Here is a 25,886-nt window from a genome sequence, read left to right as displayed (position 1 = left end):
GTGAACATTGGTTACTACTATAATGTGACAATATTTTAACTCTTATTAGTGGCAGAGGCAAGGGGACGTGGGGGTGTATGAAAGTACCCCTTCTGAAAATTTTATTAGTTGTATATCTCACTTGTTCTCTGTTCACACTAGGGGTGTAAATGAAACGAAAATACAAATCAAATAATTTTCAAGTCGGCTCAATTTATTTACATCCCTAGTTCACACCCTCTGCCTCATTTCTAGGTTTCCAACGCTCCGCCTTTAGGCTGCAGTCCGAGGGGGCGAGGAGGAAGAAAAGCTACATAGCATGATAGCATCCCTTAAATTTAATAACCAGAAATATTTTTTTAATCCCTTTTTTAACCATCCCTTAAATTTCTTATTAATCCTAATAATACTGTGATTATATTAATTATTTAACTATTACAACATGGATTTTTTTTTATCAATATTGATCAATAAAATAGTAGTAGTTTCATAAGTTAAAAAATAAAGATAATTTTGGAAATAAAAATGCAAGAGATAGGATTTTTTATAATAAAGGAAAAAAGACAGTCTTTGTTTTTACCATTCCAATAAAAAAGACTGATTTTTTCCATTTTAAGTTTTATATTTTTTTTTCTTAAAGTCTGTTGGTATTTATTTATTAATTTTTTTTATTGAATTTTCTCAATTAATAATATTATTGTATTTATAAAAATATTTATCTATATCATCAAAAAGTTAATTTGATAGGATCTTAAGATTAAACAATTTTATTAAAGTTATTTTAGAGTGCTATTTTAATAATTTAAAAGATGGACGATATGAATAATTAAGGGTATTTTTTTATTTTCAACATGAAATTTATTAGAAATTCATTAATCAATAATCAATTAAATAAAAATAATTAAATAAGCTCGATGATATTAGATAAATTAAACTTAGGTCGAATTTGAATTAAACTCAAGCGAAACTTGAACCAGTCAGTAGATTGGTTTGACTCGGGCTCATTTACGCTCTTGCTCCCTCGTCTCTCCCTAATTCCCTAAGAAGTAATAGCGATCTCTCAGCCCTACGCCGCCCACTCTTCGAATCCATCTGCGGCTGAGCATCGAACGCCACATGCGGTCCTTCGGCAAGCTAACCGCCGTCCCCGGCGGCCGCCCCGCGTCGGCCACCGCCCTGTATGCCTACTCCACCTTGCCTGGTGGTGGTGGCGGAAGAGGAAGAGGCCGAGGTTCGGGACCCCCGACCCGCGTCCCTGGCCAACCCGCTCCCCACGAAGGCGACGAGCATGGTTTTGCCCCGCCGGGCGTTGGCCGCGGGAGAGGCCAACCCGTACTACCGTCCTCTCCTGTCCTCCCCTCTTTCTCGTCTTGGATGTCCCCTGGGGATCCTGCTTCTGTGGGGCGGGGCCGCGGGCGCTTCGCCCCGTCGCCTCCGCCGCCGCCGCCTCCTTCCGATCCCTCCGAATCCTCCGCAGGTCCTAAAAAGCCGATTTTTTTCAGGCGGGAGGAAGTGCCTTCCGACTTGGGAGACAAACCTAAGTTAGCTGGCTCGGATGAAGTCGCTCCACTTCCTCGGAGCATGTCCCCTGGACCCTCTGGCGTCGGGAGGGGCAAGCCCACCCGCGTTCCCGAATCAGATGCCCGGCCGCGCGAGGAGAATCGGCATCTCCGGCAGAGACCAGCTCCTAGGTCTGGTCCGGAAACGTCTGCTCAGACGGCGAGCCAGACGAGGATGGGACGGGAGGAGGCTGTAAAAAGGGCTGTTGAGGTCTTGTCTCGTTCGGGCGGCGGGCAGGGCCCTGGGAGGGGAAGAGGAGGTAGAACGATGACCCGGGGAAGAGGGAGAGGGAGAGGCGGAAGGTCCGGGGGACGAGGAGGAGCAGAAGAACAGGAACTCGACATTGGCATTTATCTTGGAAACAATGCTGATGGAGAGAAATTGGAGAAGAGGCTTGGAGAAGAGAAGATGAATCTACTGAATGAAGCATTTGAAGAAATGAGCTTGAGAGCTCTGCCATCTCCACTGGTGCAGGCTTATTTGGAGGCCCAACACTATAACAATATGGTCTGTATTTGATGGCACTGGGCAGATTTGTTCTATGTTTTCCTTTCTCTAATCTTTCTGTTTGTGCAGATTGAGTATGAGCCAGAATACTTGGTTAATTTTGAAAATCCAGATATCGATGAGAAGCCACCGATGTCCCTTGAGGAAGCACTGCAGAAGGCTAAGCCATTCTTGATGGCCTATGAAGGGTTCCAAAGCCATGAACAATGGGAGGTGATTCATGGTCCTTAATTTGTATTTTGTCTGTAGATATGTGATATGTGATATGTTTACCTTATGATAAATATTTGATGATTCTCAACTGAAAGTGATCATTTCTATTTCCATATCAAATTTTGAATTGCAATAATGTAAACTAGGCGTAGGTCTTTGGTATAAGGTTTCTTAAGGGTTGTCCGTCTTTAGACATGGTAGGTGATGTTGTAACTGACCTACCATGTTAAAGCTTGTATAGTAATAACAGTGTTAGAAACTTATATCATGTACATAATAACAGTTCTGCACATTACTTTTGAAAGCTTTTGCTATACACAAGACATGTTTTGCTTACTATTGGTTTGTGTCAGAACCTCATGCCTTTTTCTTTCTTATTAATTAGGTTTCAGCTCAGTGTTTGTATGAATTATTTGTAGAGATTATGTTCTTTAGGATTATTTAGATCAAACATTTTTGGGTGTGAATCACTATAATACATTATTAAATAAGATCACATATGCATGCTACTTGACACTTGTTGTTTCTCCCCTTACAAAACCTTACTTCACCTCGCTATTAACCACTTGTGAGATATAGGCTTATGTTGGCCACTTCATTTTTTGTTGTTTGCTCCATAATTAATTTGGTGGTATTATCTAGTGGTCCTTGTTCACTAGGTATTTTTGTTTCTATTTTCTACTACAAATTCTGTTATTATCTGTATATATGGATTTGTTTTTCGTATTTGGTAAACTAATGTGCCTAAAACCTAAAGGCTTCAATACAAAGTAGTGTAGCTACTATACAAAAGCAAGTGTTGCTACTATTTATGTCTCTGCAATGTCTTTAACTTGGATGAATTTTGTGTTGCAATTATGGACATTTTAGTCGTAGCTAGCACTTGGACACAATAACAGCAACAAGCCGTTAGGTCCACTTGTCTGGATCAGCTGTGTGGCTAAGCACTTAGACATATTTGTATACTATTTCACGAATGTCTGATGTGCAATTTTCTTGACAGGAAGCTGTAAAAGAAATTATGAAAAAATTGCCTTTGAAGGAAGAACTTATTGAGATGTATTGTGGGCCTGATGTAATTACTGCTAAGCAACAACAGGAAGAGTTGGAGAGGGTGGCAAAGACTGTTCCAGAGAACGTACATTCTTCTGTGAAGAAGTTTACTGAGCGGGCTGTTCTTTCTCTTCAGGTTGTCTTACTCTTGCTAATTTTTTGTGTTATACTGTATCACAGATTTCAAAAATTAAAAAATTTAATTTAATAGTCCATATATCTTCGTTTAGGATTTATATTGCATTTGCTTCCCAATCATTTTGCTTGGAAAATGTGCTTCATGAGTAAAAATACTTCGAAGATTTCTGGAAAACTCACAGAACTTTATAAAATAACTTGTATAATACTCAAGAAGTGCATTGTATAGGTATGTGTCTGCTGAAGGATCAAGTCGCCACCCTTTGTCATCAGTTTTATGTAGAATCCTACGCGATTGCTAATACTGACCTACCAAGTCTTGTGTAACTTTGTGGTTCAAAATGTCCTTAGCTCATAATCCTTCACACTAGGGATTCAAAAATCAGTACTTAAACCAATGTTGTTATCTAGAGATGAGAGACTAATTCTGAATTATTGTCCCATCATCCCTAGTGAGAGGTTTGAGTGCTACAAAGATTCAGACCTATAGATGAACAGAGAATCATAAAGATTCTCATGGCATCACTTCCCTAATTCATCATGCATCTGCTTCCTTTAGTTCCTTCTAGGATATATTTAATTTTCCCAGCTTCTTGATGCTATCTTGTGGTTGTGGATAAAAAGTATCTTTTTGTTCATCAATAATTCATGTATGTTTTGCGATCTGTTGTGTTTGAGTAATTTCTGTTGTGGTTTACACGCTGACTTCTGTAGTTCTCATCAGCATTGTTTCATAGCAATGCTTCACGGATCTTCTAAACTTATTGGATTTTCTTGGAGTCCTGATGTGCTTTCTGAAACTACTACTTTCCCTTTCTGGAAAATGGAATCTTATGACTATTTTCTTCCAGTTTAGCATTGCAATACAAGTTCTCAAACCTCTTTTCCCTTTTCTTTTTTCCCGAATACTTTGATGCAGCACAAACTAGACATCATTCTTTTTTTGCTTTGATTGGATTTTGTCATTTTTATTACAATCGAAGTAATCACTAAATCCAAATCTAATATTTTCCTGATGGTGGTTTCTGCAGAGCAACCCAGGTTGGGGCTTCGACAAGAAATGTCAGTTCATGGACAAGCTTGTGCGGGAGGTCTCACAGCATTACAAGTAATTCATAATCCCTTGCCGGATCAACAAAGCTTCCATGCATTTAACCTAAACCAGTTTTTCGCGCTGAGAGCCTTTCTATGATACCTTAATTTGCTCTTGTTGATTTCAATCTCCAGAATAAGATATAGTCGACTACTTGTAACTTTAGCATGCTGCTTGTAGAAGTCGACAAATAGGAGTTTCCTGGGAAATGGGAGTTGGATCCCTGTCTTATGTTTGTTTTTAGATCATTTTGCTGATATTAATTCATGATCTTTTAGTGAAAAAGGAATAATAACAATTATTTGAAATTTGATTAGATGCCTGTAGTCAATCAGTATCTTTATCGGGATCAATGTCATGTTTTTGGTTTGAAAATGTCTCTTCGTGTATCTTTATCGGGATCGTTGATTTGGATGGGTCCATTTTTAAATTGATAGCGTCCATCTAAATCAGGGTCTATAATAGTGGACCATTCCTTGGTCCGTAAATTACGGATCAGAGAATCTGTTCTTGCATGGCAAGTGGAGCTGTCAATTTGAGTTGAATCTATAGGGTTAATATATTTCGTCAAATAATTTTAATAAGTTGAGTTAAAATTTAATCAATTCATTTAAATATGAGCCCAGATGGACTGATCTATTTAAGCCTGGGCCGCCTGGCTTCGTCAGCTTGGGCTTGAGTTGGATGGTAGGTTGAGAAAAAATAAATAAATAATTAAATGTTATAAAATTAATTAATTCGATTCATATTAATATTTTGATATCTCGAATGATATTGTACATTTAAAATTAATTAATTTATTAAATTAATCAAATATTTCTTTGATGATGTCAACTGATGATATTGGACGGTTAAAGAGATTGATTTATTAGTCAAGTTATAATTTTTTTTGAATTAATTGAACGAAAGTTTAAAAAATAACTATTTAATTTAACACCAATAAAATAAACAATATAAGAAAATTGAATTATATATTTATATAATTTCAGAAATCATGGTATTTCACATTCAATTCATTGATTTAGAAAATTATATATATTTTTTGTCGGTAAATGTGCTTATATTTAAATATTTAAAATAAAAGTGAACTATATTAATATATTAAAATTAAAATTAATTTATTTTGTCCTTAAATTTATTGGTGGTTAAGTATAACTTTCTTTAATAAAAATTTTTAAAAAAGTTTTTCCTTGTTTTTTTATCGATTCTTAAAATATTAATAGTCGAACCAATTCGTGTTTGAACCGGCCCGATTTAAACACTCCTCGGCTCCTCGCAAACACGCACAGAGTCGCCGACGCCGACGCACGCCGCCGCCCTTGAAGTTGGGATCCGCCATCGCCGACGAACCTAACCGCCGCCGCCGCCGCCGCCACTTCCGCCTCCTTACCCTAATTGTGCTTCTCTCTGGACGCCGGCGTATTTTCCTTCATCGATCCTTCTGAGGAAAGGCTGCCCTTTCTCGTTCTCTCGATATATTTTCCCGAAGATGTGCGTGCCTTGTATTCTCTTTTCCCTCGCGTTAATTCTTTACCCACCTTACCTTGTTGCTTAATTGTTTAAGCTCGTCGGCAGGTCTCGGCTTTGCGTCAAGAATTTGCCCAAGTACGCCAATGAGAACCGGCTCCGGGAGTTCTTCTCTCAGAAAGGGGAGGTCACTGATGCTAAACTCATGCGCACTAGGCAAGATTCATAGTGATTGAAAATTAACTATTTTCGTTTTCACTCCTCGTCTTCACTCCTTATCCAGAAAGAAATCACTGTAAATTCTAAATATTTATTTGAAGGGTAGACAAAATTATCTCATTGCGAAAGGTCACAGCTTCTACTCACCCGTCTAAATTTTATGTCTTGTGAGCAAAATTTTTTAGAATTTTGCTAAGGAGACAGGGCCTTTTGATTTTCATATTGACTATGCGTCATGTTGTCTAGAATTCATAATCTGTGCCGAAACAGAATTAAACTAATGGTTTTCAACTGATATGGTGCATTCTATTATTAGGGATCTATTATTGATTTATTTGCGTGTCTTGAAAATAATCTCATTTGGTTTCCTCAGAGATGGAAAGAGTCGGCAATTTGCATTTGTTGGTTTCAAGACTGAGAAGGAAGCTGAAGATGCGCTTAACTATTTCAACAATTCTTACATGGACACATGCAAAATCACATGTGAGGTATTGTTTGATGATTTATAAGGCTTTTTTTTTTCTTTCTACTATGTTGGCAGTTCTTGTTATTCAAATACATATTTGGTATTGGTGATGTGGAGTGGACAATGATTTCATTATCGCTTGGGTGGCTTTGTTTGTCATTGTAATCCCAGTTAGATTAAACATTTAGATGAAAAACAGATTTTCTTTATAATTATTTTTTGGTCAAACAACTTGCATGGTTTAACAAAAGCTAGGAGAGTAGGAGTGCCACAACTTGTACTAAAACATATTCCTAATTCTTTGACTTTTCTATTTTGGCAACTATATGCTTAATTCTATTACTGATTATTGGAGACATGAAAACTTAAACAATATGCAACAGTTACATAATTTACAAGATCCTTATCGTCTTTTCATCCTTTTGAAAGGTATTGTGCAAAATAAAATCGTTTCTAATAACTTTAATTGACTTTTTATGTGATTCATACATTTTACTTTTTTGTTTGAATGCAAGCTGATTTATACACTTTAAGATTTCTTGTTTGAGAGCTTTCTACTTTTAGATATATCTTGTTTACTACTAGATGAATTTTTGACACAATTATCAGGTACTAACACAATCTAGATGCTGGAGAGTCAGTTTGTTGAATTGTAATGTTATCACTAGTTTTGGGACTGCCCTTGGCATGCTAAACCAATTGTTTTCCCCACATGGATCTGATAGACTGATATTATTCAAAATCATTTGATAAAATTGCATTTCATATCCTTTTCAGATATTTGCTTTATTTCTGTGATAAAGGAGCTATCATTACTAGTATCTTTTTAAGTTTCATTTGCCTTTTGCCCGGACCAATGTCTGAAAACCTCAAAAAATAAAAAAGTGAATTTACACTACCAACCAAATTAAGATAGTAAATTTAGTTTGGTAAATTCAATATCAATTTATGGAGCTGTTCCATAGTGCTGGCAATCTAAGACAACTTGTTCCGCTAGTATTTGTTTATCCTAGTAACTCCACTACTAGTCAAGGACCAGACACTTGATAACTAAGTTGAATGGGTGTTATAGACTCATGATATTTCTCTTTTTTGTTTTCATTCATAATGAAAGCATTGATATAACGTTGAATTGCTTTCTTGTAGGTTGCTCATCGAGTTGGTGATCCAAATATTCCTCGTCCATGGAGTCATTACTCTGCAAAGAAAGTCGGTACACATAGTCCAAATGATTCAAATAAGAAGAGTGAAATGAGGGTTTCCAGCTCAACTTCTGATGACTCTTCTCTTAAGCAAAAAAATGCCAAGCCCAGTGAATATGAAGATCCTAAATTTAGAGAGTTTCTTCAAATCATGCAGCCACGATCAAAACAGAAGATGTGGGATAATGATACTTTAGCTCCTTCTGATGCAATTGTGAAAGATGGAAATGTTGACCAAGAAAAAGGGATTTCATTAAGCCGTGGAGAAAGAGTCTCTTCTGAAACAGTAGACAGGGCGCAATTAAATGAAGATGATAATACAACAGATATGGAATATTTTAAGAGTAGGGTCAAGGCAAATTGGTCGGATTCAGAAGATTCAGAAATAGAAGGAGATGCATCTGATGGTGAGCCTAGTAAGCCTGATGTAAATGATGAGACGATTGATATGTCTGGTATTGATCAAGCCCTAATGCAAGTGGATTCTTCAAAAACTTTCATTGAGGAGAACAATGACAATGAGATCCCTAATTCATCATTTAATGATGAGTATAAGCAGGAATTAGAAACTGGCCGATTGTTTATCCGCAATCTTCCATATACAGCAACGTATGAATTTCTTTGAACTTAATTATATCAGTAGAATGTCATACTATAACTTCAATACCCATTTTTTTCCCTCCATATGATTATCATTTTTTTCGTATCCAGCGAAGATGATCTGGCGGAACTTTTTAGCCAATTTGGTGAACTGTCAGAGGTTCATCTTGTTGTCGACAAAGATACAAAAAGATCTAAAGGAATAGGTTATGTCCTTTATGCACTTCATGAATCTGCAATAAGGTAATTATTTCAGTTAGTGTTATTATTTATGTTTAAATTCATGAATGTTTGGCATCACATCCTCTACTGTTAGCCTACTGCAAAACTTGTGATTGTACTTTAACAAGAACAATGGCCATTTAGAACATGAAAAAATATTTGTTTGATTTATAGTAAAATTGCATAGTCAATGATGAAGTATTTCGGGAGCTGTGACAATTTGATTTTCCTAACTTTGGGTAAACAATAAGAATTTAGAATTCCTTGTATGGTCTCTCCCTTCACTGTTGCCTATTTTTGCAGAAGCTTTTGGTGTTTCTGTATGATGCATAGGAAGTTGCCAGTTCCTTCCCTCGCTGTTAGTAAATAGGAGATTCTTCAGCCTGTAGCACCACACCTTGCAACCTATTCAGAAGAAATGAATCTGTTCGTGAAAGTAAATTGGTCCTTAGGAAAAAAGAATTTTGAAAGATTCTTGTGAATTAATTCTTTTATTTTATTTAATTTTAGTGAATGTGAACTTTCTTAAGCAAGTGAAATTTCCTGGATTTGAATATCAAAATGCTCTTCATTGAGAAGGGATCCTATGTATGCAATTGATTGTGCTACTTTCTCTAGTTAAAGACATTACTAATTTATGCTTTCAGCTTCAAATGTGATTCTGAGTTTCTCTCTTATTGGGCCATGTAGTCATTTCGTGCTGATGTTGATGAATAAAAATAACACTGATGCTGATTTAAGTGAGGTTTATTGTGCTTTAATTTTAGGTTACACTTAACATGCCAAATGACAACGTAGATCAGTATTGAATCCAACGTCTCAGAACTTGGTTGACAAATCAAATGCTTTGTAGTACGTGTGCTTGTTCAATTAAGTATCATCTATTATTATTACTTATTATCCATGCAATGCTAATTGTCTTCTCAAACTTTTGGATTCATATCCAATTTCCTCAATTCTTTTTTTTTTTTTAAAAAGCAAGAATGCATATTTACCATTACTAGTTCATTTTTGTGGTTTTGGTTATGTGACTTTCATGCATGGACTAGATTATTGCTGGTTGACTACTTGAATCTTGATTAATGCTAGTTTTTAAAATTGTGTGCGACATTGATTTAGTTAAATTCTTAAACGTAGGGCACTGGAAGAATTGGACAACTCAATATTCCAAGGCAGATTGTTGCATATTATGCCTGCTAAAGGGAAAAATCCAACTAGTGAAAAGATTGAGTAAGCATATTGCAGTGGTTTCTTTAACCTTATCACAATTTACTGAAATAGAGAGCTGCCAGTTATATTTTTCTTACAGTCTAAGCTAGTATGCTTATTCTTTTTGATTCATCATCCTTAAAGGTCTGAACATGCAACTTCTAAAAAGAACTTGAAGCAGCTACGTCAAGAACAGAGGAAGGCATCTGAAGCTAGTGGTGATACACGAGCATGGAATGCTTTGTTCATGCGTCAAGATACAGTATGATCTTCTAAAACTATAAAACAATTTTCTTATGTGGATTACCTCAGTAGTGTAAGGTTTGATAATATTATTTTCTTCTGCTGAGACTAACTGAGACTATGAGTTTCTTTTATTGCTTAGTTTCTTTTATGCTTTCTATCTTTTCATATATATGGGATGAGTTATCACCTTACAACCCTCAAGGTTAGAGATTTTTGCTAAAACAATACTCTGGTGTAACTAGTATTCGGGCACACCAGATTAGTCTATAATTCATATTTAGCAATATAGTTATGCCTACCTGTCATAACAAGCCCATAAGGCTCTTCTTATGGAGTATCATTTCCTAATCAATCCATTTAAATACCATCTTTTAATCCCTGTGTATATCTATTTAAGCTGTAAAAGACAAAGGAATTTAATGAAGGATAACATCTGTAGTTAATGACTTGGGAAAAAAGTAATATCATGGGTTATAGATAAGATAAGAAAGATGCTTTTATATGCTTAAATTTAGAACTTTTCCCAACAATGTACTTTGTGGTGTTACTTATTCTTGGCAAATAATATTACTAACAAGTGTTTTTAACTATTAAATCCTATTGGTTAGGTCTTCAAGATGTTTCAGTCAGTAGGTGGCCGACCCATTGCACCCATTGCATAATGCTTATTTGTATATTTCATTTTTATTAGTAACATACATATAATTGATTTGTAAAGTTGAACTTAATGTTCTCCTTGCATGAATCATTGGGGAGAGGAACAGAAGGGATCCAGTTATTAGAGACTGGTTGCTACAGCTATAAAGTTAGCCTAACAGTTGGCAGATATTCATCATGTACGGAACAATGGATGTGCAAAAATAAGGCAGTTCATGTTGGTGCAGTGAGGGCCGGCAAGAGGGGGGTGAATTGCCTGTAAAATAAAAATATACCCTCCTCGGTTTTTCAACTCAAAATAAATAGCAACAATTAAAGTAAAAGGCAGAATTAAAATAAGAAACAAGAAATTAACTTGGTTACAACCAAGACGGTTGTTAATCCAAGACGGTTGAACAGCTCCACTAGAATGTCTCCTTCACTATAGGCGGAGAAGCCTTTTTACACACTAAAAGAGTTCACAAGTTGCTAGGAATTGAATGCCTGTTTCAATGATCATTTCCTAGCTCCAGGGGCCTTTAAATAGCTCCTGAAAATTCTATCTCGAAGGTCCAAGGCGCCTCTAACCAAGTCAAGCGGATAAAACTCTATCCGCGCTCAAACGGTCGAGTTGACCAGCTTGGAGGCGCCTCAAGCAGTGTTGAAGGCGCCTCCATTGTTTAAGGCGCCTTCAACACTTGTTGGAGGCGCCTTCAAGGTTGAGGACAGCGCAGGCGCCTTTAGTACTTCATTGAGGGCGCCTCAAGCTAGCGTTCCATCTCCTTTAGCCTTCATGTTAGCTTCCGATGCTCTGATAACTTAGGTGATTGCGGCCAACCGGAATAGGGCTCACCCGAACCCAATTCCCGGCCTTTTCCTCGAGCAGTCTTCCATCCCGACTTTACGTCCCTCGAACGTCGCACACGTTCTTCTCGCCCACCGGTGTACTCTTCCGCAGTTCTCTCGTCCTTCGGACGCACCGAGTCCGTCGGCTCCCTTCCCATGCCGTCCTTCTCGCTAGCTACGTCTTCCGCTCGACTTCCTGTGCTCCTAAGCTCCTGCACACTTAGACACAGGGATCAAAAACAAACAGGACCTAACTAACTTGGATGATCACATCAAAACAACCATGGGGTCCAACAATCTCCCCCTTTTTTATGTGCATCAATCCAAGTTCAAGTTAGGGAAAAAGCAAACAAATAGTAATTTTAAGTAAATTACTAAACTTACATTTTAAGTACAAAGATTGCAATAATTGAATTTGCAAAAAAAAAAATTATAATTTTCCTAACTCCCCCTAAACTTAAACTTGTACTTAACTATCTCCCCCTTTGATCACAGCAAAAAGAGTGGGGAACTTTTTTCTAAGAAACATTTTTCAAAAAAAATGTTTTTGAAGAATTTTCAAAAAAAAAATTTAAAAACTTTTCAAAGTATTATCTATTTTTAATTTTAATACTTTTATCAGAAAGTAAACTAAACATTTTATTTTCAATATTTTGGCTTCCAGGTCGTGGCGAGGCACTAGGCCTTCTTAGTTATTGAAGCAACAACCACTTCCTTAGTCAAAGTCTCATAAAGAAGTTTTTAATGTTTAATTTTTTTTTGAAAGCCTTAACTTAAAGAGATTTTAATCCAGTAAAGATTTTAGAACCCAGTATAGATTCCTTGCTACAGGGTTAGTTAAAAACTTAGGGGGTATATAGCCTTTAGGTATTCTTCTAAGTTGACCTTGATGTTTTCTTATATACCAATTTAAGTTTTCATAAACCTTAATTTTTGATTTTTGAAAGACATTAGTTTTTAAACATGCATCAGATTTTAACTTTTCAATTTGGACTTTCAATTCATCATTTTCAGATTTCATATTAACTAACATTTTATTTAAATTAGCAATTTCTTTTTCTAATTCAGCTAAGTCTTTAGTAAGAGCTTTAATAAATTGAAATGACTGTTTAGGATTTAGAGCACGTACCTTACTTACCTTACTTTGTGATACTCCCCCTTCATCATAGCTTTCCTCTTTTGATGTTCCTCCCCCTTCATCTATGCTCATTTCTGAACTTGACTCTTCTTCTAGCTGGTGGTTCGCCATCAGCGCTAGTCCCGAGAAGGCTTCGACTTCAGATTCGGAGGACGTTGAATCGTCCCACGTGACCTTCAGGATTTTGTGCTTGGAGGAATTTGACTTGTACTTTACCTTGTCTTTTGTCTTTTGCTTTGTTTTTGGGCAATCATCCTTGATATGCCCTTCTTCGTTGCAATTGTAGCACCGGACCGTTCTTCTGTTGCGCTGATGCTTTCTCGACTATGATCGAAATTTATTAGTTTTAAGAAATTTATTGAAACGTTTTACCAGTAGCGCCGCTTCGGTTTCGTCGATCGACGCTTCGGAGTCGGGATCGTCCTTTTCGGCTTGTAGGGCAATGTTGAGGTTCGACTTTTCTACTTGTTGAGGCTCTGCAAGTCGAGACTCGTGAAGTTCGAAAGTATAAAATAAACTTTCTAAACTACTTACCTCAAAGTCTTTAGAGATGTGGTAAGCATCTACTAAGGAAGCCCATTCTGGAGTCCTTGGGAAGGCGTTGAGTGCATACCGGATGGAATCTCGATTTGTTATCGATTTGTCGAGATTTGTCAGTTGCGTTATCAGCTCCTTGATTCTCGCTTGGAGTTGCACTACCTTCTCGCCAGTGTTCATCCGGAGATTCATCAGCTGAGTCCGGAGGATATCACGCCTCGCTAGCTTTGCTTCTGAGGTGCCTTAGTGGAGCTCCAGGAATTTATTCTAGAGGTCTTTGGCGGAGTCGTAGCTTCCGATCCGACTTACCTCCTGGGGCGGCAGAACACTGAGTAGGTGGAATTCCGCCTTTTCGTTGGCCTCGGCCTGCTCCTTCGTCCAGTTGCATTCTTCTTTGTCTTTTGGCGTTGTATATCCATATTTCATTATTAAAAGAATATCGAATTCGGTCTTAAAAAATACCTCCATTTTGCGTTTCCACGTAGCGAAGTCTCCGTCGAACTTCGGGGGATGAATGTTCGCTCCGACCATCGTCTTGATTTTTGTGCTTTAGTTGGCGGTTAGTCCTTCTGAGGCGGTCGGGCTCTGATATCACTTGTTGGTGCAACGGGGCCGACAAGAGAGGGGTGAATTGCCTGTAAAATAAAAGTATACCCTCCTTGGTTTTTCAACTCAAAATAAATAACAACAATTAAAGTAAAAGGCAGAATTAAAATAAGAGACAAGAAATTAACTTGGTTACAACCAAAACGGTTGTTAATCCAAGACGGTTGAACAGCTCCGCTAGAATGTCTCCTTCACGGTAGGCGGAGAAGCCTTTTTACACACTAAAAGAGTTCACAAGTTGCTAGGAATTGAATGTCTGATTCAATGATCATTTCCTAGCTCCAGGGGCCTTTAAATAGCTCCTGAAAATTCTATCTCGAAGGTCCAAGGCACCTCTAACAAAGGTCCAAGGCGCCTCTAACCAAGTCAAGCGCATAAAACTCTATCCGCGCTCAAACAGTCGAGTTGACCAGCTTGGAGGTGCCTCAAGCAGTGTTGAAGGCGCCTCCATTGTTTAAGGCGCCTTCAACACTTGTTGGAGGCGCCTCCAAGGTTGAGGGCAGCGCAGGCGCCTTTAGTACTTCATTGAGGGCGCCTCAAGCAAGCGTTCCATCTCCTTTAGCCTTCATTTTAGCTTCCGATGCTCCGATAACTTGGGTGATTGCGGCCAACCGGAATAGGGCTCACCCGAACCCAATTCCCGGCCTTTTCCTCGAGCAGTGTTCCGTCCCGGCTTTACGTCCCTCGAATGTCGCGCACGTTCTTCTCGCCCACCTGTGTATTCTTCCGTAGCTCTCTCGTCCTTCAGACGCACCGAGCTCGTCGGCTCCCTTCCCGTGTCGTCCTTCTCGCTAGCTGCGTCTTCCGCTCGACTTCCTGCGCTCCTAAGCTCCTGCACACTTCAAAAACAAACAGGACCTAACTAACTTGGATGATCACATCAAAACAACCACGGGGTCCAACAGTTCAGAGATCTGATTAATGACCAAAAATAATATAATTTTCTAAGGCCTACATTTTGTGTTTTTTACTGATCTATTAATAAGATTCACTTTGATGGCACATATTCCAATCTAACATGACATGGATTCTAGATTTGTTGAGCACTTAGTAGAGTGTCACTGAAACTTTGGTTATATTCTCATGTTAAATTTTGTTTTATTTCTGTCACTTTTTTTACACAATTTTTTCAATGGTTGCTATGGTTCATATGTGATCGATTTAATACTGAAATTCAGCTAAGAAATGTATGTTGTATTACATAGGTAGTAGAACACATTGCAAGGAAGCATGGTATCAGGAAAAGTGATCTCCTTGACAATGAAGCAAATGATCTTGCTGTACGTGTAGCTCTAGCAGAAACACATGTGATAGCAGAAACAAAAAAGGCTCTGTCCAATGCTGGAGTTAACATTAAAGCATTAGAAGAATTTGCTTCTAAGAAGGCTGAAAATTCCAAAAGAAGCAATCACGTGATATTGGTTAAGAACTTGCCCTACACTTCTAATGAAGGAGATCTTGCTGTCATGTTTGGAAAATATGGGAGCCTGAACAAAGTTGTTCTCCCACCTACAAGAGTCTTGGCCTTGGTATGTCAATCACTCTTCAATCATCATATATTGCATCTGTATCTGTTCATGATTATTTCTTTCTTCTCTCTAGTGTTTTGTTTTTAAAAGTGGATTTTGATTGCATGGAATTAGCTTGGAGATTTCATTTAAAATGCTGTTTACATAGCCATCTAATCTCCCAATTGTCTGCATTAAAGCTTATTGATGTAATTGTTCTTCGTTCAAGATAATATTGACAACCTAGTTGAAGCGGCATTTGCACCTCATGTGTTCCATTGAATTTTCTCAGGTAGTTTTTCTTGAAGCTGGAGAAGCTCGTGCTGCTTTTAAGGGTTTGGCTTATAAACGATACAAGTAAGTTCTGGTAACAACATTTTGGATGGCATTATTGTCCAAGCATTTTCATTGCATCTTCTCTTTGGTGACAGCATCACATTTAGATTGCTTTATGTAACCACCTGTAATTGCACAGTTACAAATTTCAATGGTGATTCCAATAGAATAACATGCTATATTCTTAACTACTAGATCTACTAAATCTTTTCATTCCTTAAATAAGAACCATAATAAACTAGTTAGTTCAATTTGTCACATGACCTCTCCTAGGTGTTTCTTTATTCTTTTTCTTCAATTCAATCTATTTCGTTACAATATTAGGTTTGTAAAGATTGACATCAAAAGTACTGAGCTTCACTAATTCTAACTAATTTCCTTTGCCTTTCTTTTTGAACCTAATCATTAAGTGTTCATTTTGACTATTTTTAGAAAGAGGAAATATATTTGGGAATCTACATTTGCATGTGAATTTTCATGATCATTACATGTAAATATTGCCGATATTTATGTGTTTGTTTCTCAAGGTTTCTTGTGCTCTTGATAAACACGGATACAGTTGCATCTCTTCTATCTAGTTATTCTTTTAAAAAATGCTTTAATTGTTAGGGATGTACCGCTATACTTGGAATGGGCTCCTACCGACATTTTATCTCCTAGCCCAAAGTTGAACAATGAAGAACAAAACAATGTAGTGGGTGAAGAAAAACTTAACAAAGTTTTAATTCGGCAAGCTGTGGAAGGAATAGCGGAAGAAGAAATTGATCCTGACAAGGTTGAGGTGTGGCATCCTCATTCCCCTTCTTGTTTATACAAATGCGTATGCAATTTATTTTTATTTCTTTGTTCTACTAAGGCTAAAATCATTGCCCTTCTCAGGTGAAAATTACTTGAATGTGCTTAGTATTTAAAATAATTTTCCTATTGGTACATATCACATATTATTGATCACTTACAATTATTGTTTTCATCAAAACTCATAAGTTGTCATTTCGGTTTATCCGGTAGTTTCCTTCAAAATTTTGCATCTCTTATTTTCATGAGTTGGTATCGTACCACATATGTGGATTCATATTTCACTCAGGTCTCATTCAAGGTTTTAGTATTTCTTTCACAATTTTGCACGTTAATAATGTGTAGGCAATCAGGTCGCTCTTAGTGATAGTTTCATATTGCATATGGGGAATGTATATTTTTTCTTTATTCAAAGGCTATAAACTGTAGACAAATGTTAAACAATTTATTTTAGTTATTTCACCAGCTCAACTTTCCTAATTCATTGTTTGTGCTCCAAAATAAATGCACATCTCATCACGATATAGAGGAGCAAATGAACAATGAGTTTTGTTGTCTTCATGCCTGAAATCATTGAAGAAAAGCTGCCAATATTCATAGATTGGCCATACAATGATGAGTTTTGATGTTTTGACTTCGAATGCCTGAAGTTATAGATTAGCCATACAGAAGTTATAGGATTTCTGCAACTGTTGCTTGGTTTAGCTTGTAAATGATTGGCGATCCATTGCAAAGCTACACGCACTTAATTAATATCGCTAGGGACTTACATGTAGGCATGTGTACCTCATAAAGTTATAATAGATGTGTGGACCATATGCTACCATTAGTATTTTGGTTTCATAGCACATTACCTTCCAAGTGCAAGCACTTTACTGAAGTCGATGGGTTGCATCCATATCTGCAGGCACTTAAGGGAGTGCTTGAATAAACTTCTGTAACTCTGCTTTTATGCAAAGAAAATAAGAGGGCTATGCTAGAAGGCCATATGCTAAAATCGATAAAATTAAAATTGAAATTACTTGATTCAGAAGAGATAAATCCAATAATGTCTGTACCCAAAAGATAAACAATAGAATGAAAAAAGAGAGTGCTCCATGGAAATGATATTTGTTGCAGAAGGTAGTACATTGATATACTTTAATATTAGACATTCTTGGTGACATGACTATAGACATGAATTTGCATTTACCAGAATTCGAGACACAGTTACTCTTCTATGTAAACTTTTTCTTTTTTGCTATCTATATTCTATCAAACAATAGAATTTCATCAGGAATTTAATTTTGTCCAATTAAGTTTTTTTATCTATGTTGTTTTTTCTTTTGCAATCTGTATTCTAGCAAACATTACAACTTCATGAGGAATTCAAGCCTCTCTTTGGGCTTATTTTCATGGTTTGGTTTTCAGTCACGGTCAGTATTTGTCAAGAACCTGAATTTCAAGACTACCGACGAGTCACTAAGGAACCATTTTAGTGACAAAATGAAGAATGGGGCACTTAAAAGCGTAAAGGTAGAGTCCAGCAATTATCTTGTGAGCTTTTGCTTACTTGTGGTACTTTTTTCTGAGAAAAACTCTATTGCCCTTCTATCAGGTGAAGAAGCATGTTAAGGGTGGTAAGAATGTCTCTATGGGTTTCGGGTTCATCGAATTTGATTCCGTGGAAACTGCTACCGATGTATGCAAGGATCTACAGGTAATAGTGTCCCACAGCTTTCAAAGCACTAACAAGAACAAATATTTTTCTCATGAACTCTTTTTTCCGACCGAAGCTTTTCCTATATTTGTCTCTGGGTTCGCAGTTAAATCTTAACTGTGAATTACAAGCTTGTACTTAAACATGCAGGGAACTGTCCTGGATGGCCATGCTCTTATCTTACAGCTTTGTCATTCAAAGAAAGCCAGTGAGGCTCCTAAAAACGATGAGAAAAATAAGAGCTCAACAACACTAATGGTGAAAAATGTTGCATTCGAGGCAACAGAAAAGGATTTAAAGCAGCTTTTCAGTCCATTTGGTCAGGTAAGCATATGTATCTAAACCATTGTCTCACTTTCGAACGATTTTAGCTTTATGCAGCCTCAAAAAGTTGGAAATTAGTTTGTTATATAGCCAGAGGTCACAAAATGCTGAAAGTGACTATTACATTCATGGGAAATTTTCTTAAACCTGTCACTTATGTAGCTAGGCATAACCTGTCATCGAAGTGCATTTTAATTCGTATCTTAATTTTCAAAACCGGGCAACATAAATCCAAAGGCATCTCACCATCAGTGGTGGATCTCTGCATTAGATCATATTCGCAGTCTCCCAATTCATAGAATGTGATTTGATTCATTGATTGAAAATTACACCAATAAATGATCTTTCAACTTGTCGATACTGAGAATCAGATAGGTTCATAACACGGCATATCTTTTAATCTTCAATAGCATGAACCTCTTTGATTCCCTTTTGTGATTTCAGATCAAGAGCTTGAGGTTGCCAGTGAAGTTTGGTGGCCACCACAAGGGTTACGCATTTGTCGAGTACATCACGAAGCAAGAGGCCCAAAATGCAATGGAGAATCTGTCGAGCACACATCTCTACGGGCGCCACCTGGTACCCTTCTTGCACAGAAAGTCCAGTTTATACACTCATCAACTTATCGATAAGCTAAGGAGCTCACCTTACATTACCTCATGCAGGTCCTCGAACGAGCAAAAGATAAAGAGACGATGGAAGATCTAAGAGCAAAGGCGGCTGCTCAGTTCGCAGATGGACACAATGTCCTGTCCAAGAAACGAAAACAAGATACTTTGGCAGAGAAAGTCGAGAAGATTGCAAGAATATTGTAGTTCTTCTGAATGTGGTTGTATCTGTTTTGCTCTACTTCTTAAAACTAATTTAACATGTAACAAAAAGAAAATGTTGTAAGAAATTTTGTTTGAAGTGTAAGTTGTGGTATTGGTTATCAATCTTGCAACTAAAGAAATTTGTGATTTTAAACCATTTGCGGTTTTGTTTAAATTACAAAAATCAAAAGCGCATTGATTTTTGGAATCAGCGCTCTTATTTTATGTTTTTTCTTATAAGCAAGTGTCTCATCCATCAATCCTTTTACATACTCTTTGATATTATTTTTCAGTGATAGGGACTAAATCATCTGCAGCGCTGCAAAAGCGAAATTATTTGGCTCCTGCGTCGTACCGAATCTGAGATCATCACGAAGAAAATAAATTATGATAATCAAGAGGGTAAGTAGTACATGGAATGAGATATACAAGGTCTGGAGATTTATACCCTGACATCTCTATGATTCGATCTCATGTTCTTAGTTGCAACCGTAACCACCACTTATCATCTCAGATAATTCCATGGATAATTCCATGGGGTTCATATGGATTAAATCATGAATCGGCGGTTAGTTGTATAAATATGATAAATTTAAATTATAATTACTATAATATTTCTTATCACATGTATTAAATCGTGAATCGATCGATCAATTGTACGAAGAAGATAAGTCCATATTACAGTAATTATAAAGTTATATCTGTTACAAATGTTATAACATGTATGGTTGTTGATGCGGTGATGATGAGGGCCCCATCCCGTAGAAGATAGCTATCACGGTGGAGGTCAAAGTCGAGATGGTCAATGCTCAGATATCATTAGTCGGTCGGGCGACCATGCCTGATCGGAGGGAAAAGGTCCCGATCCGCCACCGCCTTCGACACGGGGAGGAGTCAAACGACCGACACTAAATGAACGAGACGATGTGCAGAAGCCGAGCCGAGTGGCTACCTCGCTCGGCCAAACAGCAGAGCTCGACATTGACAGAGTTCAACTTCGATCGAGCGGCTATCTCGCTCTCGCTCGGCCTGGCAGTAGGTCTCAGCAGTGGCAGAGTGGAACTTCGATTGAACGAACACACGCATAGAAGTAGCTAGGTTTTGACCGACCGGACGGGACACCAGAGCGGTGAAATTTCGATCGAGCGGCCAACCCGCTCGATCTAGCAGTACACTCCCTCTGATATCCATCGACATCCTTTTGGGAGTCGGTGCTGCCTACATCGGGCATGGACAGCTAGAAGGTCGTACGACAAAAGCTTCCACTGTCACTTCAGAGATATGCTCGGCCCGTTAAGGTACTATGTCAGGGATACTTTACTGACAAGTCTTTTCAGGGAAAACTTTGAAAAGTGTGCTTGTCTTGGGAAGCGTGCATGCACACTACAGGAACTATATATAAAGGGGGGTTCAAACATCGGTGGAGGTACGCAATACGTGAGACACTATGCTCTCTATTGTTCATTCTTCCTCCGCCTTCTACTTCATCGTCGGTGATTGACTTGAGTGTCGGAGGGCCAATGCCGGGACCGCTTCCTTGGCTCAGCATTGACGTCATCTGTGTTGCAGGTTAGAGCGGAGTCTAAAGGCGGTCAGCGAGAGCGACACATCCCCGGCTTTCCATCTCTTCGACTTTCGAACAGGATCATATTTGGCACCGTATGTGGGAACTTAACTTGCATTCGAGCCGAGAAGATGGAGGATGCTGGATGACTCACCACCGTGATGCTCACCCAGGAAGAGCTCAACATGCTCGTGCAAGCCGAGCGACAAAGATGATCGAGCAGCAGCAACAACAGGCGTTAACCAATCAGCAAGTGTCGTAGCCTACAACATCGACGGCTGGGAGAGGAGCGGGGCAGGAAGACCGAGCGGAGAAAATCTCTATATGGGGGTAGAATAGAAGGCCGATCGACACGCCGGGGGGAAGCGCCGCCCGCACCGATCCCCTTTCATCGCGCCTTGTTCCAGACCCCCTCATAAATAATCCAAGCGAATCAAGAACGGGGATCGTCTTCAAATGATGCTCCCGTTCGAGATACACGAAAAGGCAAGGCGCCTCGAAGCAACGCGTCGTCCGAACGGATCAATCGGCAGTTCTCATAGGAGATCTTACAAGATCTTTTGCCCAGACACTATACCTCGCTGGCGACCGGAACATACAATGGATCAATCGATCCAGATGATCATCTGGATAGGTTCGATAATGAAGCCACGCTGCACTAGTATACAGATGGAGTGAAGTGCCGAGTCTTTCTCACTACCCTCTCCAAATCGGCGCAACGTTGGTTCAGACGATTGCTGGATGGATCTATAAGCAGCTTCAAGGACTTCCGAGCTGCATTCTTACATCATTTTGCAGCAGCCGACGCTATTAAAAGACGAGTGTCAGCCTCTTCTCCCTGAAGCAAGAATCAAAAGAAGCGCTCCGGGCCTATATACGACGTTTCAATCAAGTAGTCATGGGCATCCCCTCGGTCTCATTCGAGACGATGATGAACACCTTCACTCAAGGACTTGTTGAAGGAGATTTCTTCCAATCACTTATCAGGAAGTCGCCCAGGGACTTCAACATATGCTCAAGAAGGTCAACGAATATATAAATGTGGAGTAAGCCCAAGCGGCTAGAAGAAAAGAGGCGCCGACCAAACCCTCGGCGTCAATCGAGCGCCGACCATCAAGCAGTCATCAGTCGCCCAAAGGGTCGAGGGTCGAGGGCTGAAGGAGCATGGCCACACCAGAAGACCAGGACACATGCCGTGCAGCATGTGGCTTCCGATCGGCAGAAGGCGGCAAAAGGCAAGGTGTGGGCATCGATGTTCTGTTCTTTCCACCAGTCGGCGACCCACAACATACATGATTATCACGGTCTAACACCAATCGTCGACCGACTTGCTATAAGAGGATACCGCCGCCAATATCCTTCTCCTGATCGGCGACAAAGACATCGATTTATTGGGCGGCGAGAAGACGAAGGAAAGGCGCCTGAGCGGCACCATCAACATCAATAGAGGGATGCCACTGATCCCTCCCAAGTCCCGACCGAGTGAAATAGACCCTCCGCTTGGGAAGAAGAAAACAGAAGCAACGCATCCTGAGGAGAAATAGGCATGATCGTCTGAGGGTCAACCGACGACAACTCCAACAGAGCCAGGAAGTCGTACGCTCGACGGCTAGAGATCCATGCAGTGAGGTGCAGTAGGGAGAAGGCCGAAGGGCTCGAGATCAATTTCGACCCTTGTGACTTGGAGGGAGTGGAGATCCCTCATGACGACGCGCTGATCATCCGAGCGGTAATTGCTAATTATACTATTTATCAAATTTTTGTTGATACAGGGAGTTCGGTGAATATCATCTTTAAGAAGGCGTTCGATCAATTACAAATTGATCGAAATGAGTTGTTGCCCATGACGACCCCTCTTTACGATTTCACGAGCAATGAAGTGTTGTCGCTCGAACAGGCCCGACTAGGCATCTCGCTCGAGGAAGAACCATTGAGGAGAACCAAAACCACGAACTTCATCGTGGTAGACACACCATCAACCTACAATGTCATCTTGGACGGACCGACACTCAATGAGTTCCGGGCAGTAGTTCCTACTTACTGCCAAAAAATCAAGTTCCCGGTAGACGACCGGGTGAGCGAGGTTAAAGGCGATCAATTGGCTGCTCGGCGATGCTACCAAGTCCAAAGCGAGAAACGCTCGGAAGAATCCGCGCTTGAAGGTGAATGCAATCACTGAAAAATCTTCTACACTGGTGTACGAAAAAAAGGAGGAGGTTTAGATCCACCCCAGCCAAACGGAAGCAATCACCTTTATTGCCTACTACCTGGATGATGAAGAGGGAAGGCAGCTCGAGAGGCCATAGAGCGCAAATCATCTCCAACCCTACAGGGCCGGATGAGAGGTATGCGAGTGAATACATGTATTTTTGTATGTTTCCCGAACGCAGGGCAAAATATAAATAAAAAGCCAAGGCCTCTTGAGATGCGTCTCCCTCAACGGTCGAGCGGTGACCTTAAACCCCAGTCTTCCCCAACGGTCGAGCGACGACTTTAAACTCTGACCTACGTCAACGGTCGAGCAGTGACCTTAAACACTCATCTTCCCCAAAGGTCTAGCGGCGACCTTAAATCTTGGTCTACGTCAATGGTCGAGCGACGACCTTAAACTCTAATCTCCGTCAACGGTCGAGTGACGACCTTAAACTCTAGTCTCCATCAACTGTCGAGCGACGACCTTAAACTCTAGTCATCATCAATGGTTGAGCGGCGACCTTAAAGCTCCGTTCTACATCAACAATCGAGCGGCGACCTTAAAATCTTATCGTCATCAATGGTCGAGTGGGAACCTTAAAACCTTGTCGTCATCAGCGGTCGAGCGACGACCTTAAACTTTAGTCTACGTCAACGGTCGAGTGGTGACCTTAAACCCTAATCTCTGTCAATCATCGAGCGACAACCTTAAACCCTAGTCTCCATCAACGGTCGAGCGACAACCTTAAAACCCCGGTCTACATCAACGATCAAGTTGCGACCTTAAAACCTTGTCGTCATCAGAGGTCGAGTGGCGACCTTAAATTCTAGTCTATGTTAACGGTCGAGCGACGACCTTAAACCCTAATTTACATCAACTGTCAAGCAGCGACCTTAAACCCCAGTCTAGTCTACATCAACGGTCAAGCGGTGACCTTAAACCCGGGTCTACATCAACGGTCGAGCGGCGACCTTAAACCCTTGGCTCAGTAAGTGGGCAAGCGTCGATGAATAGTCAACCGTGAACCCGGTCTGCTCAAAAGCTTGAAGTCTTCAAAATACAGTGACCGTTCGGGACTATGCTTCAAAATACTCCCAGGGTCGATCGGAAGTTCGCAGAATCATAATAAACTCTAAAGACAAAAAGGATCGATCAGCTGGATAGACTAATCGTGGACGATCGGAGGAGTCACGAGGCCATGAGTCGAAAAAAACAAATACAAGGAGATTAAGCTTGGCAGGACGGACAATCATTTATTAAAACTTCAAAAATTTTACAGGAACTCTCAACCACACTCGAGGTAATCTAAGGCATCATCAGGAAGTGTCGTGGTAAGTTTATCCCGGCTAATGATGTTGCTAGTCAGAGTTGTCGACAGGTAGCCACCCTCTCTGAGTTGGTCAATCGTCTCATCGATCGTTAGGTCGAACAGGCGAAGTGCCGGGTCGATAACTTTATCATTGAAAAGCGTCCGAGCGGATGTAGTTCTTATTCATAATCTCGAGCCGACCAGCCTCGACATCTTGGTAAGTCTTTAAAGTCGCTTGGGAGACCTCCAGCTTGTCCTTCGCGGTGTCCAGCGCATTATCTTTGGCGGAGAGTTGGCCGCGAAGGGCAGCTTCTTCGGCCGACCGACTGTTATGCTCGACAACTAGAAAATTTCAGCTTCTTTGAGTTTTTGGATGAGAGCCCGGACCTCTTTATTCTTCAGGTCAAGGTCTTCGATGGCCCGAAGCTTCCTCGCATTGGCCGACTCGATCTTGTTGTCGAAGGTGATGACCTGCTTGTTAAGCTGAGACATCAGAGTGGCCTGCTCTGCACTTTTTCCCCACTTGGCTTCTAGCAGCTGATTGCTCTTCTCCAAGTTAGCCCTTAGCTTAGCCACTACAACATTCGTCTGCTGCTGAGAGGAGGATGACTGGCCGCACGACTCTTTCAGTTTTTTCACTTCCTCCTCCAAAAATGTGAGCCTTTGTCACATGGCCAGACTCTCCACCCAATACTACAAACAAAGAGAATATAAGCGCCAATCAGAAATAAACTATGAAAATGCAACACTTACCCAGTAGACATCTAGGTATGGCTATCCGCGAGCGCCCTAGGAGGAATCATCGCTGCACGGGCCCGGGCATCAATCCATATTTGGGCGAGCGACTCTTGGATGATTATTTGGTGCTCGGGAGCTCAGGATTTAGCGCTAGATTCGTGCCACTCCTCGGTCGGTAGATGCAATACTGTCGTTATATGACGTTGGCCGCTCGGGGCTGATTGTGCAGAGGTTGCTCGCCCGGACGACCGAGACAAGGATGCCAGGCGGATACTAGATTTTTTTGCCTTCGATTTTAGTGGCATGAAGGTCATTGGCGGCGCACAGACTGTTCCCTTAGGCAGACCGAACAGGGAGGGAGTCTGATCAGACAACGTAGGAGCTGCCGTCTCTTGAACTGGAGTGGGGGTCGACGTTTCAACTTGTTCGATGGACCGCACTATGGAGGAGGCGGAGCATGATGAAGGCTCCACTCTGCGCTTCTTGCGCTGGATCGGTGGCTCGCTTGAGGAGGTCAAGCCCGAAGCCCCCTCAACTTGAACGACCGGAAGCTGTTCGGAAGGAGGTTGTGAACCACCAGTCGCTCCACCACTTACCAAGACAAGAGCCGCTTCGCTCTCATCTTGTGGTTCTTCTTGTGAGCCGATAGGCTGCAGGTCACAGCTCTCTA

General features: G+C 40.1%; 2 protein-coding genes across 2 annotated transcripts; both read left to right on the top strand.

The window, feature by feature from the left end:
* The first annotated feature begins 983 nt into the window (after window positions 1-983).
* Window positions 984-4,859, top strand: LOC122009377 (proline-rich protein 12-like). The gene is made up of 4 exons (XM_042565503.1): window positions 984-2,046; window positions 2,116-2,259; window positions 3,263-3,448; window positions 4,482-4,859. Exons 1-4 carry the CDS (start codon window positions 1,096-1,098, stop codon window positions 4,560-4,562), a joined length of 1,362 nt encoding a protein of 453 aa, XP_042421437.1. The 5' UTR covers window positions 984-1,095; the 3' UTR covers window positions 4,563-4,859.
* Window positions 4,860-5,790: 931 nt separating this feature from the next.
* On the top strand, window positions 5,791-19,534 carry LOC122009376 (multiple RNA-binding domain-containing protein 1-like). The gene is made up of 15 exons (XM_042565502.1): window positions 5,791-6,034; window positions 6,119-6,226; window positions 6,603-6,717; window positions 7,842-8,506; window positions 8,609-8,740; window positions 9,857-9,949; window positions 10,073-10,190; window positions 15,143-15,466; window positions 15,738-15,802; window positions 16,391-16,562; window positions 17,987-18,091; window positions 18,174-18,275; window positions 18,426-18,599; window positions 19,044-19,178; window positions 19,265-19,534. Coding segments are annotated over exons 1-15 (2,460 nt in total). The 5' UTR covers window positions 5,791-6,032; the 3' UTR covers window positions 19,415-19,534.
* Window positions 19,535-25,886: the final 6,352 nt, after the last annotated feature.

This window comes from Zingiber officinale, chromosome 8A (assembly GCF_018446385.1).
Source record: "Zingiber officinale cultivar Zhangliang chromosome 8A, Zo_v1.1, whole genome shotgun sequence".
In the NCBI taxonomy this organism is placed as follows: Eukaryota; Viridiplantae; Streptophyta; class Magnoliopsida; order Zingiberales; family Zingiberaceae; genus Zingiber; species Zingiber officinale.
Note: the sequence above shows the minus strand (reverse complement) of the source record. Positions and strands in the feature narration are given on the sequence as shown.

What these genes read in the sequence shown, in the direction of transcription:
- LOC122009377 (XM_042565503.1), top strand. Translation starts at nt 1,096, where the DNA reads ATGCGGTCCTTCGGCAAGCTAACCGCCGTCCCCGGCGGCCGCCCCGCG. An exon ending in CCCAACACTATAACAATATG is followed by an intron (nt 2,047 to 2,115) that starts GTCTGTATTTGA and finishes CTGTTTGTGCAG; the next exon opens with ATTGAGTATGAGCCAGAATA. An exon ending in AAAGCCATGAACAATGGGAG is followed by an intron (nt 2,260 to 3,262) that starts GTGATTCATGGT and finishes TTTTCTTGACAG; the next exon opens with GAAGCTGTAAAAGAAATTAT.
- LOC122009376 (XM_042565502.1), top strand. An exon ending in GCTAAACTCATGCGCACTAG is followed by an intron (nt 6,227 to 6,602) that starts GCAAGATTCATA and finishes TGGTTTCCTCAG; the next exon opens with AGATGGAAAGAGTCGGCAAT. An exon ending in GGGCACTTAAAAGCGTAAAG is followed by an intron (nt 18,092 to 18,173) that starts GTAGAGTCCAGC and finishes CCCTTCTATCAG; the next exon opens with GTGAAGAAGCATGTTAAGGG.